Source organism: Lynx rufus, unplaced genomic scaffold (genome assembly GCF_022079265.1).
Source record: "Lynx rufus isolate CCGP_SWC_20201006 ecotype Redwood Valley unplaced genomic scaffold, mLynRuf1.p SCAF_8, whole genome shotgun sequence".
In the NCBI taxonomy this organism is placed as follows: Eukaryota; Metazoa; Chordata; class Mammalia; order Carnivora; family Felidae; genus Lynx; species Lynx rufus.
This window is the reverse complement of record NW_025814896.1, coordinates 129,397,791-129,416,876: the sequence shown is the minus strand read 5'-3', so window position 1 is coordinate 129,416,876 and position 19,086 is coordinate 129,397,791. Positions and strand designations below refer to the sequence as shown.

The window sequence follows — 19,086 nt, the reverse complement described above, 5'->3', positions numbered from 1 at the left end:
GAAGGAGAATTCCTGAGGACTGAAAATTGAAACGAGCTGAAGTGGCGAGTGAGGGAAAGCTAGCTTCACTGAGTGCTGTTATGTGTAGGCAACAAATCGAAACCACTTTGATTCCAATTTCTACGATGACTCATTGGGAGTTTGTTATATTTAATTCCAAACTCAGCAGTGTTGTTTTATGCAAAGGAAGATGCTGAAAAGACTCCAACAATGAGCCGCCCGGTTGCCAGTGGAAAACTCTATGTACTTAAAACACACAGCTACTGTTTCCATCCGCAATTCCTTCAAACCGAAGAGAGCGGGAACTTCAAGCTGCAGAACTCGGGCCTGAAGGCCGCCCTGACCCACGGCAGCTGAAATGCCTCCTGAAGCTATTCCTGTGCCGATAAACACCCACCGAGCCACTACGATGGGTGAGGTCCCGGGGACTCGGAGAGAGATGGGGTCCCTGCCCTACCACAAGGAGAGGGGACAGCTGTGTGTCACCTACAGTACCACAGAAGAACTGCTCGCGGGGCATCCACGCTAGAGCAGTGAGACATGGAAGGGACCCATGTGTGCTCAGAGGCAGAGAAGGCTCCACACAGGAGGCTCTTTTGAGTCAGACGTATCTGCTGAGAGTGGGAAGAAGGAGGCACTTCAAGCGGGGAAATTACATCTGCACAGGCACAGAGGTGTGAAAAAGGATGGTAAATGCAGAGAAATATAAATTCTGAACAGCTAAAACATAAACTTCAAAAGAGCTAGCGTCAGGATCGTGCTGGCGGGGTAATGAAGAGCCAGTCAGCCCAGGGAGGGTCGTCTCTGTCACACAAAGGAGTTTAGATTTCACCTGTAGCCACAGCGAAGCTTCCCGCAGCAACCGACTCACTAGACTGCACACCAGAAACCGCTCTGGTGCAAGCAAAAAGCAGGTAAAGCCTAGAATCAGGAGCTTTAAGTGACAGGATGTCACTTTCCACCAGGGCAACCTGGAGCGAGTAACTGGATTTCTCCGAGTCTTATCTTCTGCAAAATGGGCTTGCTCCAAGGATCAAGTGGCAGAATAAATGGGAGAGGTACTTTAAGACAGCCAGTGCCTTCTCAGGGTTAGTCTGATCTTTCTAGCGTCCACTGAAAATTCCCATAGGCCAGACCCTTGCTGCTACTGCCCCCCCCCCCCCCCCCGCCCCACACACATACGCCTTTTGACACTTTTAGCTGGACAGAGGAGACCCTGCTGGTCACAATGAGGTCTGGTCACAGACTGAATTTCTATCCTTTCCATCTGGGGTCAGGCAACTCTTCAAAGCTTTCAGTTTTATGGAGTAAAATTTCAATACTATCTCAAATACTTTGTGAAAAACTGCCACAGTATGCAGGATGGGCGCAGGGATGCTTCAGTACCTTCGTCATGCTATTCCCTTTGTTTGGAAGGCTCCTCCCTCCCATCTTCCTGGCTCTGCCCTCGCCTTTTTGTCCTGTCAAAAGTCACTTTCTGAATTGAGGCCTCTCCTGAGCCTGTTTAAATTGTGCTCTCCACACACAAGCGCACGCGCATGCTGCTTACTCTTCTTTGCTTTTTGTTTTCATAGCTCTTACCCCCATTTCACAGAGTATATATTGTATTTACTTATTTTGTTGATGGTGTCCTTTCCTCAATGGAATGTAAGTCCCAAAAGGGCAAGGGTTCTTATGTGTCTTGTGCGCTTGTGTTTCCCCAGGATCTAGAACATGGCCTGGCATAATCACCTGATAAATCCCTGAGCGCATGCGCACGCACACACTCTCACACACACACACACACACACACACACACACACACACACACAATTCAACCATTTCACATGGGCTGAAGAATTATTCATTAATTTTCAATAATCTACCCAGTGAAGATTTATTTACTCCTTTTTATTATCCAGGTCCTGCTCTAAGCATTGGAAAAAACAAATACCACTCAGACACTGGCCTCAAACAGCTCATTATCTAGTGAGATGAAAGATACATAAATGCAAAACGAGAGTGTAAGCACAATGACTGGAGTAAGTACAGGGCACTACAGATGTCCACAGAAGAGCACCAAACACAGCCTGGGAGCACTGCCGAGTGACGGCAGGGGACAGGAACCCAGCCTGGGTGAGGTAACACCTGAAGCAAGTCCTAAGCAAAGAAATGCTGGGGGAAAACATCATAGCAAAGAACACAGGTTTGAAGACAAGGAAAGAGAACGCACAGGGCATCTGAGAAATTTAAGTGGCTTGGTATGGCTGGGCAAAGGAAGAAGGAGTTGGAGAAAGAGGCAGAGGCCAGACCGTGGGGGACATGCAGACCTTGCCCGGACAACAGGAAATCACTGAGGGATTTTAGGCACAAGGCAGGGTGACCAGATCTCTATTTTAGAAACACCACTCTGGCAGATGTTTGGGAAAGAATACAAACCTAACAAAAGCAAAGACAGGGTGGTGTTTATGAGACGGTTACAGTGCTCCAGGTGAAGAACCATGGAGCCCGGAGACTGAATTAATTTGAGGACCTGGGGCAGAGAGAAGAAAAACAACTGGAGAGGTGTTCGACCTCTGCCACTCCCTTTTAACACATCTATCTGGAAGAATTTCAGAACATCTTTGCATCTTGATGTTAAAAAAAATCATGGGTACTTTCTACCTCTTCAGCTCACCTTTCAGACTACCAACCAACCAAATGCTTTCCACAGAACTGCCACGAAGTCCCTGGAGAATGGGCTGGCCCCTGAGCCGGCCATGTGCTGTCTTAACGCTACCGGAAGAGACAGCTGTTTCTGTCTGCAGCAGCCGAGAAGTTAGAAATCATGTGTTGAAGCAAACACACGGGGCTACGTGGACTTTACTGTTTCTGTTGCCACGTGGCTCTACTGCAGTTTCCTGAAGAGAGGACCCTGAACAGCAGCTGCCTTTTGCTACCGGGCCCAGAGACAGAGGAGGAGCAGGTGTCCCGAGCCATGCCACGGGGTGGATGAAGAGTCTAACAACCAAGAATCAGAGGCCCAGGGCTAGGGCAAGACAAGATAGCTCTGAGGGACATCTTCAAAGGAAGGATAGTTTGATAGGAGGACGGTGACGGGAACAAGGCCCAGAGTTGACGGGTGGCGGGGTGACATGAGATGGAAGGAAGAAACAGAAATTGTGGTTAAGGGTAAGAAAAGGGCAAGAATCAAGTCTCACGGTTCTTCTCACTGTGATGCCAGGCTCCAGGTCGTTCACACTGGGCACTTGATAAACACTGGATCTATGGCAGGATATACAAAATACAAGATCTGGAAATAAAATGTTCACACTTCTACTCAGTGAAAAGAACTGCTGGGAACACAGAGGAAACCAAGATGGAAGCACCTTTACTTCTAACCCTGAGCTTTCCATGTTCTTTGTCTCTTCCCATGGTTGAGTTGGGGAGATTTTCAATGGGGCTCCTTATGGAGTGACTGCAGGATCCGAAGAAGGAAACAGTGACTGCCAGATACAAAAGTCGGGGTGGACTTGAATGGTTTTCTCCCAACTCACCTCTCTCACAAACAGTACATGATTTAAGGACTTTCAACTTTTGGCACAAATAATTTTTTATAAAAATAATTTATTATCAGGGAAAAGAGGAACATATGTTGTACTAGAATTCTCCTCCAAGAGGACTACTTTTTCAGGAGGACTACTTCAATTAAGATTTTTTAAGAAATGAAAGTGAAGACTGGGCCAAAATGTAGCTCTACAGCAAGCTCTTTGGCCCTTACGGGCCCAGCGAGTTCTGTGGTGCATCGGTCTGCAGCGCTCTCCTGCAAAGCCCGTCCAGTCCCCTGCATGTAACTGTCTTCTCTGCATTTATAGTAAGCGGCCGGTTCATGGCGCTCAGGCAGCCATATTCGTCTTTTCGTCTTAATGCTCAGAGCCCATGGCACGCTTGAGGTACCCAGATGACTGACCTTTCAATGCTCTGTATTCATGGAAAGTGCAGCACAGTGCTAGGCACACAGTGTGATCTTGATACAGAGTACATACATGGGAACAAGAGAGGGCGATCCCACTCCAGCACTTGGATCCCATGCCAACGGTACCCACTTAGAAATTGCGGTCAAGGAAGTCCTGAGGACACAACTGACTTGTGTTTGTAACAAGGCACAATGCTTTGGGTCAAAGTAAAGCTTCACTGCGTTTCAACACGCTTGGTGTTTTGGAGTAAATTACTTGTTGCTTATGTATGTGCCCAGCACTAATGAAAGACAGACACCGGCAAATCTGCCGCACACATTCTCTGACGGCCACCTAACATAACAAAGACAGTGAGCACGCTGTTCCAGAAGGACATTCGCCACGCTTCCACCTATGTGATCACTTCTGTCCCTCAATTTACAGCGCAGTGGTTCAATTTGTTATTTCACACAGAAACATACCTGAGACATAAAAATAAAACAAAGGAAAATTACTAGAGCATGGAATCAAGTCACTGCACAAAGCAATAGCTATAAAAGACAAAACAAAAAAATTATATGTATGTATACACACACACACACACACACACACACACACACACACACACACACACACACAGAATCCCCAAAATAAAGTAATATATTAAGTAGCTAAAAAGAAGAAAACGTTCCTTACTTGGCCAACTGTCATCATGATAAAACTATGCCTGAGGACAATACAGGTCTAATAACAGTACGCCCTTGCAAGATTAACGTGTGTTCTAGATGATCCCCCCTCTTTCTCTTTTTAAAGAAAAATGGATGAATGAGAGCCATGAATTTTTGCCACAAAGGGAATGTTTTCATGTCTTTGTAGATTCCTAGAGATGTCTGGGAAGGCTGAGGCAGCTAGAACTTTGATACACACTTGGATTGTAAAAGTACTTCTTTAAAGTGTGCTCTGAGGTCAGGACAGAAAGAATCCTGGCATGAAATTTGACCTTTTATCTGTACACATAGTGGATTTCAAAGTCCGATTTGCTTATCTACTCTTAAAGTAGTAATTCTCTTAAAAATAGCTCAGTACAAGGGCACCTGGGTGTCTCAGTGGGTTGGGCGTCTGACTTTGGCTCAGGTCATGATCTCACCACTCATGAGTTCGAGCCCAGCATCGGGCTCTGTGCTGACAGCTCAGAGCTGGAGCCTGCTTCTGATTCTGTGTCTCCCTCTCTCTCTCTGCCCCTCCCCCACTCATTCTCACTGTCTCTCTAAGTATAAATAAACATTAAAAAAATACACCAGTACAAAAAAAAAAGGCAGACAATTTCCCAAGGCTGATAATTAAAACTGGTATATGTACAAGTAAACCTAGAGGGCTTTGATTTTCCAGTGGCATCCGTAATAAGTCTGCATCCACAAAAGAATGCACACATAACTTGAGGCCACATTTATAAGTTATGTAAAAGTTGTCTGGAGCTTGGTGGCAAGTAGACATAACATGTTTCAACATTTCATCGGCACAGTAACTACTCTCGTATTTCTGGCTTAAAAATAAATAAAAGTACAGCACTGCTCAAAGAACTGCATTGCCTACTGTCCTAAATTAGAGCCATCTTCCTTTCGGGAGGTGTATTAAACACTCAATTCTCCATTTCTCCTCTCCTACTACTTTAACCTTTCCTAAGAAATTGTAAAATAAAATAAATGACAGCAAAGTTGTGGGAAGAATCAGCATTCACAATAACATGAGAAACTACCTCTTCCAGTGCCTGGAAAAGTTATTATGTCCAACGCTGGGAATGCATCCTGGATATAAAGCACATCAGTCCCTCCAAAGATAAACATGTGTTTTAACTATTTTAGACAAGTAACTCAGCTCTGCTTGTTAATAAAGTGGAAACGAGGAGGACTCACCCTGTAAAGAGGATGGCACTTGTCCCTGAAACATGGAGCCAGTCGGGCATAGATCTGGAGGCTATAGTAATATGCTGCCAGCTGGAGAGATAAAGCAGAGTGGGCCTGCTTTTCAAAGCACTTGTTAGCATCTAACACCTAGAAAGGAACATGACAGAATGAACTCAGCTGAAAGGAAATTAAGAAAATCATCATAAGCCATTACATTTCTAGTCATCACTACAGAATTTATGTTCAAAGTCTCCATCACATCAACGCAAGCTCACGCTCAACTGAACAGGACGACGTTAAAATTCAGAAGACACTGTAAAGGCAGATCCTGTGATGGAGAGGCAGATTTTGAAATGAACACTTCAGCTAAAATGGTAGAATTTGCTCTCTGAATACTGACACCACAGTCCTTCCAGCACATAAAAACAATCAGAAGGAAGTGAGACATATAACAATTTATTTGGTGAAAAATCCCCAGGACAGATTTTTTTGTTTGTTCATGAAGTCCCTTCTTGGTAACGGCAAACTCACCTGTGGTAAGGCCAGGAGGTACGCCAGAGCCAAGGTCATGTCAGTTGGTAAAGCATCACTTGCCAGCTGCAGCAGAACTGAAGGCAGGGGAAAAAAATGCATGATTTTACTTGAAGATCTATACGACATTCATGGTTACTACGTGCCATGTTTTCAGTCCTACCTGATTTCAACAGATACCTAGCTCGAGAGGACTCTCTGAGACCTTTTCCAAAGGTCTATGCATACCATCTAATACAGATCACATGAAACCATGCTATTAAATAGTAACCTTGCCTTAACTCAGACAAAGTGTGCTATTCATTACACTTTTAAATAGGAGAAAATTCTGTTAGTGCAGGTACAAAGTCTAAGTGCAAAGAGCTCAGTGAGGATGGTTTCTTACAGCTAATCTTTTGGTTATAAAGGCCCAAGCCATGCTATAAAATTATATGTATCAATGACAGCTGACATGGTAACTGAGCATATGAGCAACAAAGAGCAAAGCAACAAGAAAGCTATGTGAGTGCAAATTTAGGATAAATCTTTTGAATACTACAATGAATAGGTTTTGTTCCTTCCAAGAACATCCCTCTTCATCACACTCCACAAAAAGCCCTTGCTTTGATTATATAAGATCTTAAGATTCCCAACTATTGAACAACTTTTCCACACATTTTTTTATATAAGCAACAACTTATCAGTCTCATGGCTTTAATAAAAGAGAGCACACTGCCAACAAAGCCTGTGTTTATGCGTGGTTTGTATTAATACGGGATTCATTTAGGGTTTTAGCGACAAATACCGGGTAGTCATATGTAATCACAATGTAAATCCTTTATTTTTAAAGGACACAGAATCTCATGATCTGCACTAATGAAGGAGAACTGTTACGTGGATAATCCAAAGTAAATGATATTTGACTTCAGAAATACACCATATAATATTTTTCCAGAAGATTTACCTTCCTAATTGTGTCTCACTTGAACTAAAATTTAAGTCATTTATATAATCTGAGTTTAGCTAACAGTCTGGACAATGAGACACTGGTGGGGCGAGGAACCACCTACAAGTGGATGAAGTGTCAAAAGCTGACTTAGAATTCAGAATCTCCTGTGGATGACTCAAGGGAGGGATTTGAGCTTTCTCTGCTGCACCTTACAGAGGCAATATTGGTTCTCTAAATACTCATTTCCTCTGTATTCTCCAAACCTTATGGACCAAATTGGACCACCAGTCAGCCTCAGGACTTCCGAGGAATCGCACTATTTTAGAGAGGTTTTCTACTCAAAAGCTACTCATTTCAAGGCCCATCTGCAAATTCATTCCTTCATTCCGTGGCAATGAGAATCTTCTCTGAACCAGACATTGCCCTAACAATCAGTCTCTGCCCTTGGGGATAAACACACTAGGACAAGAGAAAGTCTCCAAATAAATAATAAAAAATACAATGCAAAGAGCCCAAATCAAATTTTCTACAAATAATTGAGAGCGAAGAAGAAACAGTACTGGTGAGTGTGTTGTAGAACACTATTAAAACTGAAGGATGAAGGCTTAGCTCTATCTTTGGGACGCCAGAAGATAAAGCAAGAAGAGCATGTAAGTTTAATCTGCGAACATTCTGGACAATATGCGGCAAATTTACTTCGTGTCTAGAAATTGCATACTGTACACACACACACACACACACACACACACGCATAAAACCCCTGGGCTACCATTTTGACTTCTACCTGCCTTATATCTTCTACCATTTGATGCCTGCCTAATAGTCTTCAGGATCCATGTTTTGGAGGGAGAAAAAGTCCAATAGTTTCACATACTAGTGATTTTTCCCTTTTAATTTTCTTTCTTACATTATTTCTTATAAAGTGACCTACAATCTCACCTAGTTTTTTCCTCCTCCCATTCTGTTTTCAGATACCTCCTTTCTTTGTGCACAAGGGAAACCGATTTTCAAATAAGCATATCTGAACCCACTCATCAAAAGAGACCAGTCCCCTCAAAGTTCAGGAGCTTTTATTCAGGCGTGTGGCTGTTTCTCTGGCTATTGAAGGACCGTCCCTCTTAAGAGTTGTGACAGGGGCCAATCTGACGCCTATCTGTCATAATACCAGTTCCATTACTATCTTCCAGTCAGATCTATTTTTTTTAATATCACTGACTTCATCTTTCACTCCATTTAATGTGCATATTTCTGTGTCCCCAAACCAAAGCACCCTCCAGTGAGGAAAATACTCCAGGAGATATTCCAATGAATATGCTACAGACCCTGAAGGAAATTCCAAAACAAAAACAACCCAACAACAAACTAAAACGACAGAAAGGAACAACTGACAACATAATTGAAATAGATGCAGAGTCCTCAGGAAAGATCATTCAAGGGGAAGATCTTCATCTGAACACCTAAATTCCAGTAGGTTTATTTTAAGAAGTTATATTATTACAAAGATACAACTGACAAGATGATCTCTAGCATTTCTTGAACATATAATAACTGAATACAAGCTTATTACAGCAGGAAAGATAAAAGAAATACTTCATTTCCATTAGCTCGGAGTATGACAAAAATCACCCTCAGAAAAAAGTCTAAAGAATCATCACTGTTACTTTTACCAGTAACAATAATCACCCTAAAATATAAATGTTTGCTTCAAGTGAATAATATCCACGCAGATTTTATTTCATACGCACAAATGTGTTAATCTTTTTTTTTTTTCCTATTTTATGATGCTTTGACATTCTGGGTGTTTGATAATCCTGGAAAGACTGCCCTTCTCAGAGCTAGAAATTCCTAAAGATAGCAAACAAATTACTCTGAGCACATCTCTGATATGCAAACCAACCAATTTAGAGCCAATACTCTGAACCACCTTCTCTCCAGTGGCTTTTATATTCCTCCACTCTAACCACCCCAGGGCCAGGCACTGGACAACCAGAGAAAACTACAGCCTGGAGTCTTACAAAATTATTCAAACAATCTATTTTAGGCTCGCTCAAATTTGCCTACAATCCCTCCCCTACTGTTCCCGTGGAAAGTACAATAAAGACTTTTGCCCAGGCTTTCCCCTCCCACCTCGGCCTCCTCTGCCTCCGACCCCAGGCTGACCCAAGTGTTCCCCTGTGCTGAGAAGGAAAGCCGGCAAGAAGTGATTTAAAAAAGGCCAGCCAGGTGTCCGAGGCCAGATACTCTCCTTGCATGCTTTTGGCTTCTGTAATCCTGCTTGCCTCTTGCATCAGCCAACTGCCCACATAGCACAACTGATAACGCCTCCCACCCACCCCGTGCAGCCAATAGGTTTCCAATACCCGGAAGCTAGCCAGGCATAAAAGAAGGCCAGCGCCAGGGCTCACGGCTCAGCCTTTGGAGGTGACTCCGCTGGGCCGACCCTGGTGCGAAATAAACAGTCTGCTCTGATTCCCCGAGTACATGTCGCTTGTCTCTTCCTGGGCGTCAAGTATTTGCTGTAACAATGGGGCCCTGGGTGGCCTGTCCTGCCTCCTATGTCTAGGGATCTGCAAGTATAAACTTCCTTCATGACCATCATTTCCACGTCTGGGTGTCTTACCATACCTAACGTAAAACCAAAATCCCAGGTACATCTTGGAACAACTAAAACAGCATCTATAAACTATAAAAACAGGCAGAATGATACAGTAAGTTGGGAACCATCTTCAGAAAGAGAACCCAGACCCACCATTGATTTATTGCATGGCTCTGTGTCCCAGAATTCAGAACGTTCTGAACTTTCAGGAAGTTATGCTAGAAATGTATCACATGTGACATGATACCTTCAGCACGTTCCGAGAGCACCCAGAATCAAAGACATTACATCTCTGCTGTAAAACATTTGAATGCTCACACTAGAGGAGATAAAGCAAAGATTAAATAACCTCATGTCAGTTTAATTCAGGTTTTGATGTCAAACAAGTTATAAGAAGTCCTTTTGGTTTTCGAAGCATTGTGAATTTTAGATCAGAGCCTTAGTTTTCAACGCGTATCATCTCTTTAGCATATAGAAAGCATCTAGAAGTTCCCTCCCCCCACCCCCACTAAACAGTATAGACTTGAGGGAACAAACGACTTTCTTCAGTTACGACACTTTCTGATTCCCCCCCAAAGATGACGGATAATAGGTTCTTCTGTTAAGAACTGCCAGAGCGGTAACAGAGGCAATTACTTCCATTTCATATAAATCATAGTAATTATTATTTTTTTAACGTTTACTTATTTTTGACAGAGAGAGAGAGAGACCGAGCACGAGCGGGGAAGGGGCAGAGGAAGAGGGAGACACAGAGTCTGAAGAGGCTCCAGGCTCCAAGCCGTCAGCGCAGAGCCCGATGCGGGGCTCGAACCCACGAACTGCAAGATCGTGACCTGAGCCGAAGTCAGACGCTCAACTGACTGAGCCACCCAGGCGCCCCTAAATCATACTTGTTAACGGATGAGCTGCTGCACTGAGGCGTGGAGATGGGCTGCAGCAGGACGACAAGAGCAGACATGCACACACCCGAGTAGCGGGTGCACTTCTGCCATCCCTGCTGTTACTCAGCCTCTTCTCACTGGGACCCGACCCTCACTTAGCTGCTCCTCCCAACCTGTCTGTGGAAGAAGCTCGCGGTTTTCCTCAGTCAACAAAAAAGAAAGTCCCTTTCTACCGGTCCTGTGCCAACACATAAGTAAATCACACCGGTCTTGGGAAAAAAGGTTCCTCCCTTGGGAGCTCTCCCTTCTAACCCACGCTGCAGGCCTCGCCAACCTCTCTCAGATCTCGCCGAACCACAAGGCACTGCCACCTGGTCCCTCCTTGGCTTTCAGGGTCACAGGGTTCCCCGCAGCTCTCCTCAAATGACCCTCCTCTGTGTCCACGTCACCAGATCGCCTTCTCCTCGACCGCTGACTGTGGGAATTCAGTTAGACTATTTCATCCCTACCTGTCGACTCCACTTCACACTCTCTTCCCAGGAGAACTCAGCCGTGTTCTTCATTTCAGCTGATACCTCAGTACTTTCCTAATCTTTATCTCTAGAGCCCTGATCCGTTTCCTACGACTTATATTACCGACCGGTTATTGTGACACTGCCACTCAAATATCCCCCCACGTTACTAATTCTCTCCTCGGTATCATTCATATTTCTGAAAAGGGTGCACTATTCTTCCAGTTAGCAAAACACAAAATCCCAGAGTCATCCTGGACTTCACCCTCTCCCCTGCTTCCAACCGTCAGCCACCCAAGCAGGCTGATTCATTTCCCAAGAACTCATTCCCACAGACTTTCTACTTCCACTGCCACACACTCTCCTTTAAAAACTGGAATCTTTCAACCCTACTTGATGCCTTCCAATCCATTCCAATCCATTTTAAAACCGTACCTTCACACTAACTTCCTGTTATTTTTCATCAAGCATCAGTGTAATCGTGTCTCAACAGCTTAAAACACACATATACACAAACGCAATGCAGATATGCAGCTCTTCAATGGTTTCCCATTTCCTGAAGAATGAAAATTAAATTTTATTTGATGTTCAAGGTCTCGATAAATATGGGCCAACCTTAATTTACAGTTTTAACTGGTATTATCCCTGTCCTACACACCAGCTAAATTAGTCTGAATCTCCAATGATTTATATGCCAGCTCTCTGCCTGCATTCATGCCATTTCTTTACCCAGCAATAATTATTAGTATAAAACAAAAATACCTATAATTTTTTTTTTCAACGTTTATTTATTTTTGGGACAGAGAGAGACAGAGCATGAACGGGGGAGGGGCAGAGAGAGAGGGAGACACAGAATCAGAAACAGGCTCCAGGCTCTGAGCCATCAGCCCAGAGCCTGACGCGGGGCTCGAACTCACGGACCGCGAGATCGTGACCTGGCTGAAGTCGGACGCTTAACCGACTGCGCCACCCAGGCGCCCCTAATTTTTAAAATATCTGCTCCAACAAGCCAGATATGAGAAAGATGCTTTGCATGAATTAGCTCTAATTCTTTTTGCATCACAAAAAACCCCCAAAGGAGACAGTGTTATCTTGCTTTCTACACGGGCTTGGAAAGCTAATGTAAATCACCTACACTCAGAAAAGTAGCTAATTTGTAAAGACAGTGTTGTGAACAAACTGTCTGTGCTCCCTTGAAATTTATTTGTTGAAACCGCAATCCCTAGTGTGACGGTATTTGGAGATGGGGCCTCGGGATGGTAATTAGGGTTACATGAAGTCACGCCTCTGGGCATTAAAACCTTCTAGGCAGCATGGAGACTCCAGGACTTCTGCAAAGTGAAAATCAAACCCCACATACAGGAAGCTGCTCAGTCTTTGAATCTGAAGCCAGTGAAGAACATTCGAAAAAATTATCAGTGAGGATGTGAAGTAGACTGATCCCAAAAGGTCTCACTGGGATTCACCAGGTGTCATGATGACTACAGACTGAGTCGGCGTGATTGACTGTACCATTAAGGTATATGGGGGGCGGTGGCGGGGGAAGCCTGCCTTACATTTAAAAGTGTATATGAATTTAATTTGCAATGCTGGCTCTAAAATCTTGAATATAATGCATTTTCTAAACAAGTTATACAGTCAAAATCAGATGAAATCTATGCATAAGCCTCCAAGCACTAATTCTGTGCAAACTAAGTGCCTCTGGAAAGCACTCTATGATAAATTTAATTCCAGAACTAAATTCACATAGGAGAGCTGCCCATATTATTGATTTGGAAATCATTAGCCATTAAATCATTCATTTAGCTAAATAAATAATGATCAATTTTCTTCAGCTAGTCTCCATAAAAACCTTTTCATCAACTTTATTAAAAAATTCTGAAAAGCCAGATCATATTGGGAAGTTTAATTTGTATTATGACCTATTTCTGAACCAAAGTTAGAAGTCATATTTTCACAATTTCTATTTTGGGTCAGTTAGCCTATATCACTCTTCAAATCTGCTGAGTTTCTGACAAATATTTGATTTTATAAAGTACACAAAGACACCTACCTCAGATAAAATAGCATTATCAAGGGATGTCAAATGTTGACAGTGCTTATGAACATGCATCATAAATTGCATCCCCAGATGTAAACTAAAGAGAATATTAAAATCATGTCTATATTTTTAAAAAAATTCCATTTTTAATATATACAAGCATTCTGAAATCTTTTTCCCACTCAACTGAATAATATTGGGAAAAAAATTTTTTTTTAAAACATTTTTTTTTTTAATTTTTTTTTTTTTAATTTTTTTTTTTTCAACGTTTATTTATTTTTGGGACAGAGAGAGACACAGCATGAACGGGGGAGGGGCAGAGAGAGAGGGAGACACAGAATCAGAAACAGGCTCCAGGCTCCGAGCCATCAGCCCAGAGCCTGACGCGGGGCTCGAACTCACGGACCGCGAGATTGTGACCTGGCTGAAGTCGGACGCTTAACCGACTGCGCCACCCAGGCGCCCCTGGGAAAAAATTTTTAATACTTCAACGGACTTGGATTTTTTCCCTTGGTGGAGTAGTAAAATCTGAGCGTCAGAAAAGATAATTTGATGAAACACCAGGACACACACACAAAAAAAAAAACCACCTGCAGTCCCACCAAAATCTCACAGACACTACTAAGAACAGTGCACACGCCCCTGGGAAGTTAGAGTTGGATTCGCCAAGAGCGTGGCCTCAATTCCTGTCCCAGCAACTGACGCACACATGGTGCTCACTCTTGTCACCGTGGAGATGCTGATTTCACGTCTGCCATATGGAAAACCTGAGCAGGCCTGTACACGTTAGAAACAGATAGGACACGCAGGGTTTGACCCCCAATGGGAAGAGAACAGACACAGACATAACAGGTATAGGTGGCATTCTCCGGATTGCCAGGTGAGAGGTTTACAAAGCAAGTGTGTCAGTTTGAAGAACAGACACGTGATGGGTAGGGAGATGCTAGCGTGTTAAGTGAAACTTCCAAAGGGTCTTCACCATGGCTTCCCAAGTGAATTGCCTTAGGAACTCTAAAAATATTTCATGCATGGGCTGCACTTCAGACGTTCTGAAATACAAGGTCTGTAGTGGATCCCAGGCTTCAGCACTTCTTAAAAATTTTTCCAAGGGGCTCTAATGCGAAACAACTCCCCCTGCTCTTTTGATCTACGTTGCCCTTCTTCATCCTTCAAATCCCAGGTCAAGTATCACCAGCTTGGAAGCCTCTTCAGGCCACCTTTCCACGTGGCTGTCACACGTCTATAATCCCAACACCTCTTGTGTCTGCTCTCATAGCCCTTATCACACACAAATGTGTCTGTCTTGTCTCCTCACCTGGACAGTAAGCCCTTGGAGGACAAGACCAGGTCTTCTGTGACTTTATATTCCAAATATGGGGACAATGCCGAGCACACCAGGTGGCTCAAGGACCACTCCTTCAGTGAGTAAAGGACCTATGGTGAGAAAAGGTACTGGAAGGGGTCCCCTGGTCCATCACCAGGCACGTGTCCCCTACTCCACACAGCACCTGAAGAAAGTCTCTCTAACCTGCTTCATGTTTCAAGATCACTTGAATGTCCCATCATTTAGTTACCAAGTGCAGCAGAGATGGTCAAGTACTCTCAAGACCCTATGAAAAGGGGAGGCCTACTAACCCAGAAATCTGCACCTCATGAGGGCCTTTCACTTTCTCAAAAAAAAAAAACAAAAACAAAACACAGCTATGGAAAATAGCAGAAGCCTTAAATACACTGAGAAATCAGTCTGAGACGGGATGCTTGCTCTAAGAAGGCATCTGCAGGTTGGACAATGTGATGCCACTGTTTTGCCTTTGGGCGAAGCATGCCTTTTGTATGACAGATACTCTCATCAGCACATATATGTATGATGCAAGCTAAGCAAAACACTGTATCAATCCATGTTTCCAAACTTCCCGGTTATGATTTTAGTCCATTATTATGCCAATCAATGGGTGATACACTTCGACATCCAACCCACTATTTTCCTAAGGTCTTAGATTCTATCTGTGCAAAGCAGCTCAGTAACCATTCATACTTTGATCCACAAGCAAACAATTACAGAGAATTTATCCAGAAACAGGTCTGAGGAACAAATGGGTGAAACAGAGGACGCTCCCTACTCCTCTGGTATCCCTGCAGAACATGAGTATGGACAGGTCACATGTGATAAGATGAAAAAGGTCATGTGTGATAAGATGAAAAAGGAACAAACAGTGATTCCATTTTGAGATGCTTTTACTCTTCAGGACAATTTTTTCTCCTGCAAACTCCACCCTGCAAAAAATGGTATCTTCGACATATTAACAAATTTTGAATAGAAAATATCAAACTAAGTGACACTGGCATGTTTTTGTTCGTTGCTGTTATTATTTTTGATTCAAGGTCTAATGCAGTCCCGTGCAGAGGCTGGTAAAATGGGGAGAATACTACCCACGGCAATGATCAACGCTGAATCTGAACTCAGTGCAACCAACCACTGGCTGCGTAACTTAAAACAAAACAAAACAAAAATAAAAACAAAACTATTCTTATCTCTGAGGCATGCTTCTTTACACTGTAAAATATGACTGATGGTAACTATCAGGTGGTCTGTTATTCAGATTAAATAAAATACTGTACTAATAGCATTTGATACGGGGCTTCTCTTGCAGTAGGCAAAGCAAATGCCGCCTACCAATAAATGTCTATGGAACTGAAAAAAAATACTTAAAAGACAATCAAAAAAAGAAAAGCAAGCAGTAATAAAGAATAATTAAAAGGGGAAACAGCAATGTAACTACACTCTTCATGTATATTCAGCATTGTTTCTAAGACGTGCCATGAATTTAATAATAGCTTTTTGGAGAAAAGCAAACAAACAAAAACGTACTCATCGATTGTGAGACACCCTGATTTGAGAAATAAGAGGTAAAAAAAAAAAAAACCATACATTCAGAACTGAAGGAAAAAGGTATACTTAATAAGAACCTCTAGTATTCAAGAGGCCCACACAGTAGATAGAAAAATGGTATTTGTTCCCCCTCTTTCCAACTACATATAAATACTGATTGAAAGAAGGATTATCCAAAAATGAGCGACAAGAACAGGATTCTGGGAAAACAGCAGTTCTATTCCACATACACATTTTCCCCAATTTTATCCCATACATCGATGTGCTCACTTAAGACAGCATCATTCAGGTTTACTGGTGGTGAGAGAAATATGTAAGAAATGTCAGAAATATGTAAGTGGCAGGTGTGGATAGGTCTGCCAAGGACACGATGTTTTGCCCTCCCTCCTCTTTTCTTCTTACTGATGCCTGGAATATAGACAAGATGGCCGGAACTCCGGCAGCCTTTAAATCATGAGGTATTCACTATGGATGACAGAGCAGAGAGAGAGGGAAATGAAAGAAAACAGCTGAGGCAACTATCCTGGAACCTTAAAAAGAAGTAAGGAGATGAAAGAGAAAAAAACACACAAATGGTAAGATGCCATTGGTGAACTTGCGTACATTGAATTCTTTTCAAAAAATTCTACATGGAAAGATATGCTGCCACACAGAAAATTCTTAAATGAAATACACATCTACGTTCTGTGAAGCAAATACTTCAGAGTTCTTAATTAACACATAAAATCGGAAAGCATCGAATATTTATTGAGCACTTTATACCATTTACTGTAACAATCACTTCACATAATTAGAAACTTAAATACAGGAATCCTATCATCCTTATCCTTTTAAATCCTCAATATTAGTAAGTATCCAGAAAACGGAAGGTACTCAATAAATGTTTTAAATAAGTGAATGGTGGTGTCAGGTTAAGCTATTCAAAACTACTGAAAACTTATATTCTTGTTTTTCCCAAGTTCCATTCACTCATATAGTTTTTCACTTACGGATCTCCTAGTAAGACTTACACACAGTCAAGGAGCTGGAACTTTGTTTCATACCTTCTGTTGTTGGAAATACCTCCTCCCCTTCAGTTTTCGTCTCAGCCAGTTTTCCAGTTCTTAGCAATACTTCTGCAAAGCTTTCTGCTGGAACGTGCTGATACGGGTCACAGGTCACTGCAGACTAGACAGAAGCGGTTACACCATTTAGTACGGTGTCTTTTCTTCTATGAAGATGTTCTAAGAACAGAATCATAGGCTCTTATATCTTCTGATGATGCGAATTATAACTTCTCACTTACTAAAGCACATTATTCTATGTAAAGTTTCAAACAGATTTTAATCTCATAATATGGCATAATAGACACAAGTCAAATAAAACCAGTGAATAACATGAGTACGAAGCCAAAGATGTACATTTTCCACAATATTTTAGGTTTTTTTTTACTGAAATGCCACAAGAGCATGACAGTTGAGCCTACGTTCTTAGGCGCACTGTCCTTACCTCTGTGACAAAGGGATCGGAGAGGACGGATTCATAAAACGGATGGTAGCCTTGTCTTTCTAGCCCTTCATTGGCTATGGTTCCCGTTGGATAAGCACCGCCAAACTCTCGCCCCTAAATAGAACAAAGTGAAGAACAGTGGGTAAGAAGAAAGGCCCTGGGGGTGGGGGGAGAAGGGAAGCAGGGGTGATTTCAGGAGAAACTGACCCACGTGCAGTGTGTTAGAGCTACAGACAGTGTCACAGCGACACAGACACCCAGCAGAGGACGTAGGAGTCACAGCTGCCCTCTAAGCGGCGTTTCCACCTGACCCTGCGGCGCCTCTGGATTCTCCGGTCACTTTGACATCAGGGAATCAGAAACAAAGAAGCAATCAGTGTTCGACTCAACGGCAAGTTTTCTAGCCTAGAGTCAGAATAACCTTCCTCAAACATCACTTGGTACACATAGCTCCCTTGCCCAGCTTTGAACAATACCAACAGGCGGCAGCATCAAGTCTAAACCACGTAAAATAACACTTAAAGTTCCTGGAGGTTAGTTAGCATCATTAGTTAACATCGAAGGCTAATTCTTCCCTCCAACCAGCCGATCTACTACACACATCGTACCAGCTCCTAGGCCTTTCTTCCACTAGGAGCGGCCTGTCCATTGCTGACTGCCTTGTTAACCACCACCCCCCCACCCCCCTGCTTGCAGGCCTGCCTCATACCTCACCGCTGAAACCCTCCCAGCTGGAGGCTGGAAGGAAGTGCGCCCCTGTCACGTCCCCGCTCATGTCCCCGCTACCCCACACCCCACCGTGTGCCAACCATGACCTTGGGCAGCAGCAAAGGCCCTTCTGTACATGACGATGACAACTACAACGGACACTTACCAAAAATGATCCAGTATCAGGCACAGGGCTAAACATTTCATCTGAGACACATACCCCCAAAAGGTCCACGAGGGGAGACAGAAAAGTGACCAAAATCATAACCCCAGTGACGCACACCACGATAGGAGATGCAGGGCCGTCCCCCAAAGTCAAGCACTCTCCATCGCAGTCAGTGGTATGGACATCTACCCAACCGTCTCGGCCAGGTCATCCTCGGTTCTCCCCTTTCCCGCAGAGTCCACACCCAGACCACCCACAGGTCCACAAAACGCATCTCTCACTTCCTCCCTGGCTCTCCAGTCACCCCAGCACTACCTCTTGCCTGGAGCCTCTTTGCTCCTACTCCTGACTCACCCGGCCAGCTCTCTACACAGCACTCAGATGACTTTAAATGAAGGTGGATCACACAACAGCATTGCCTGCACTCCACACCAGCTCCCCGTCCTACTCAGAATAAGACCTGTGGACCCCACCAGTGTCTCTACAAGGCTCTGGACACCAGCTCCTTCCTCTCGTCTCCTACCGTT

General features: G+C 43.4%; 1 protein-coding gene across 1 annotated transcript in view; it reads right to left on the bottom strand.

Moving 5' to 3' along the window:
- The window catches only part of NBAS (NBAS subunit of NRZ tethering complex), a 334,006-nt gene that overhangs the window by 109,670 nt on the left and 205,250 nt on the right, over window positions 1–19,086 (bottom strand). The window contains exons 37-40 of the mRNA XM_047068027.1: window positions 17,686–17,799; window positions 17,241–17,364; window positions 6,350–6,426; window positions 5,828–5,965 (exon numbers count right to left, since the gene is read on the bottom strand). Of these exons, the coding sequence (XP_046923983.1) occupies window positions 5,828–5,965; window positions 6,350–6,426; window positions 17,241–17,364; window positions 17,686–17,799 (453 nt within the window). The remainder of the gene's footprint in view (window positions 1–5,827; window positions 5,966–6,349; window positions 6,427–17,240; window positions 17,365–17,685; window positions 17,800–19,086) is intronic.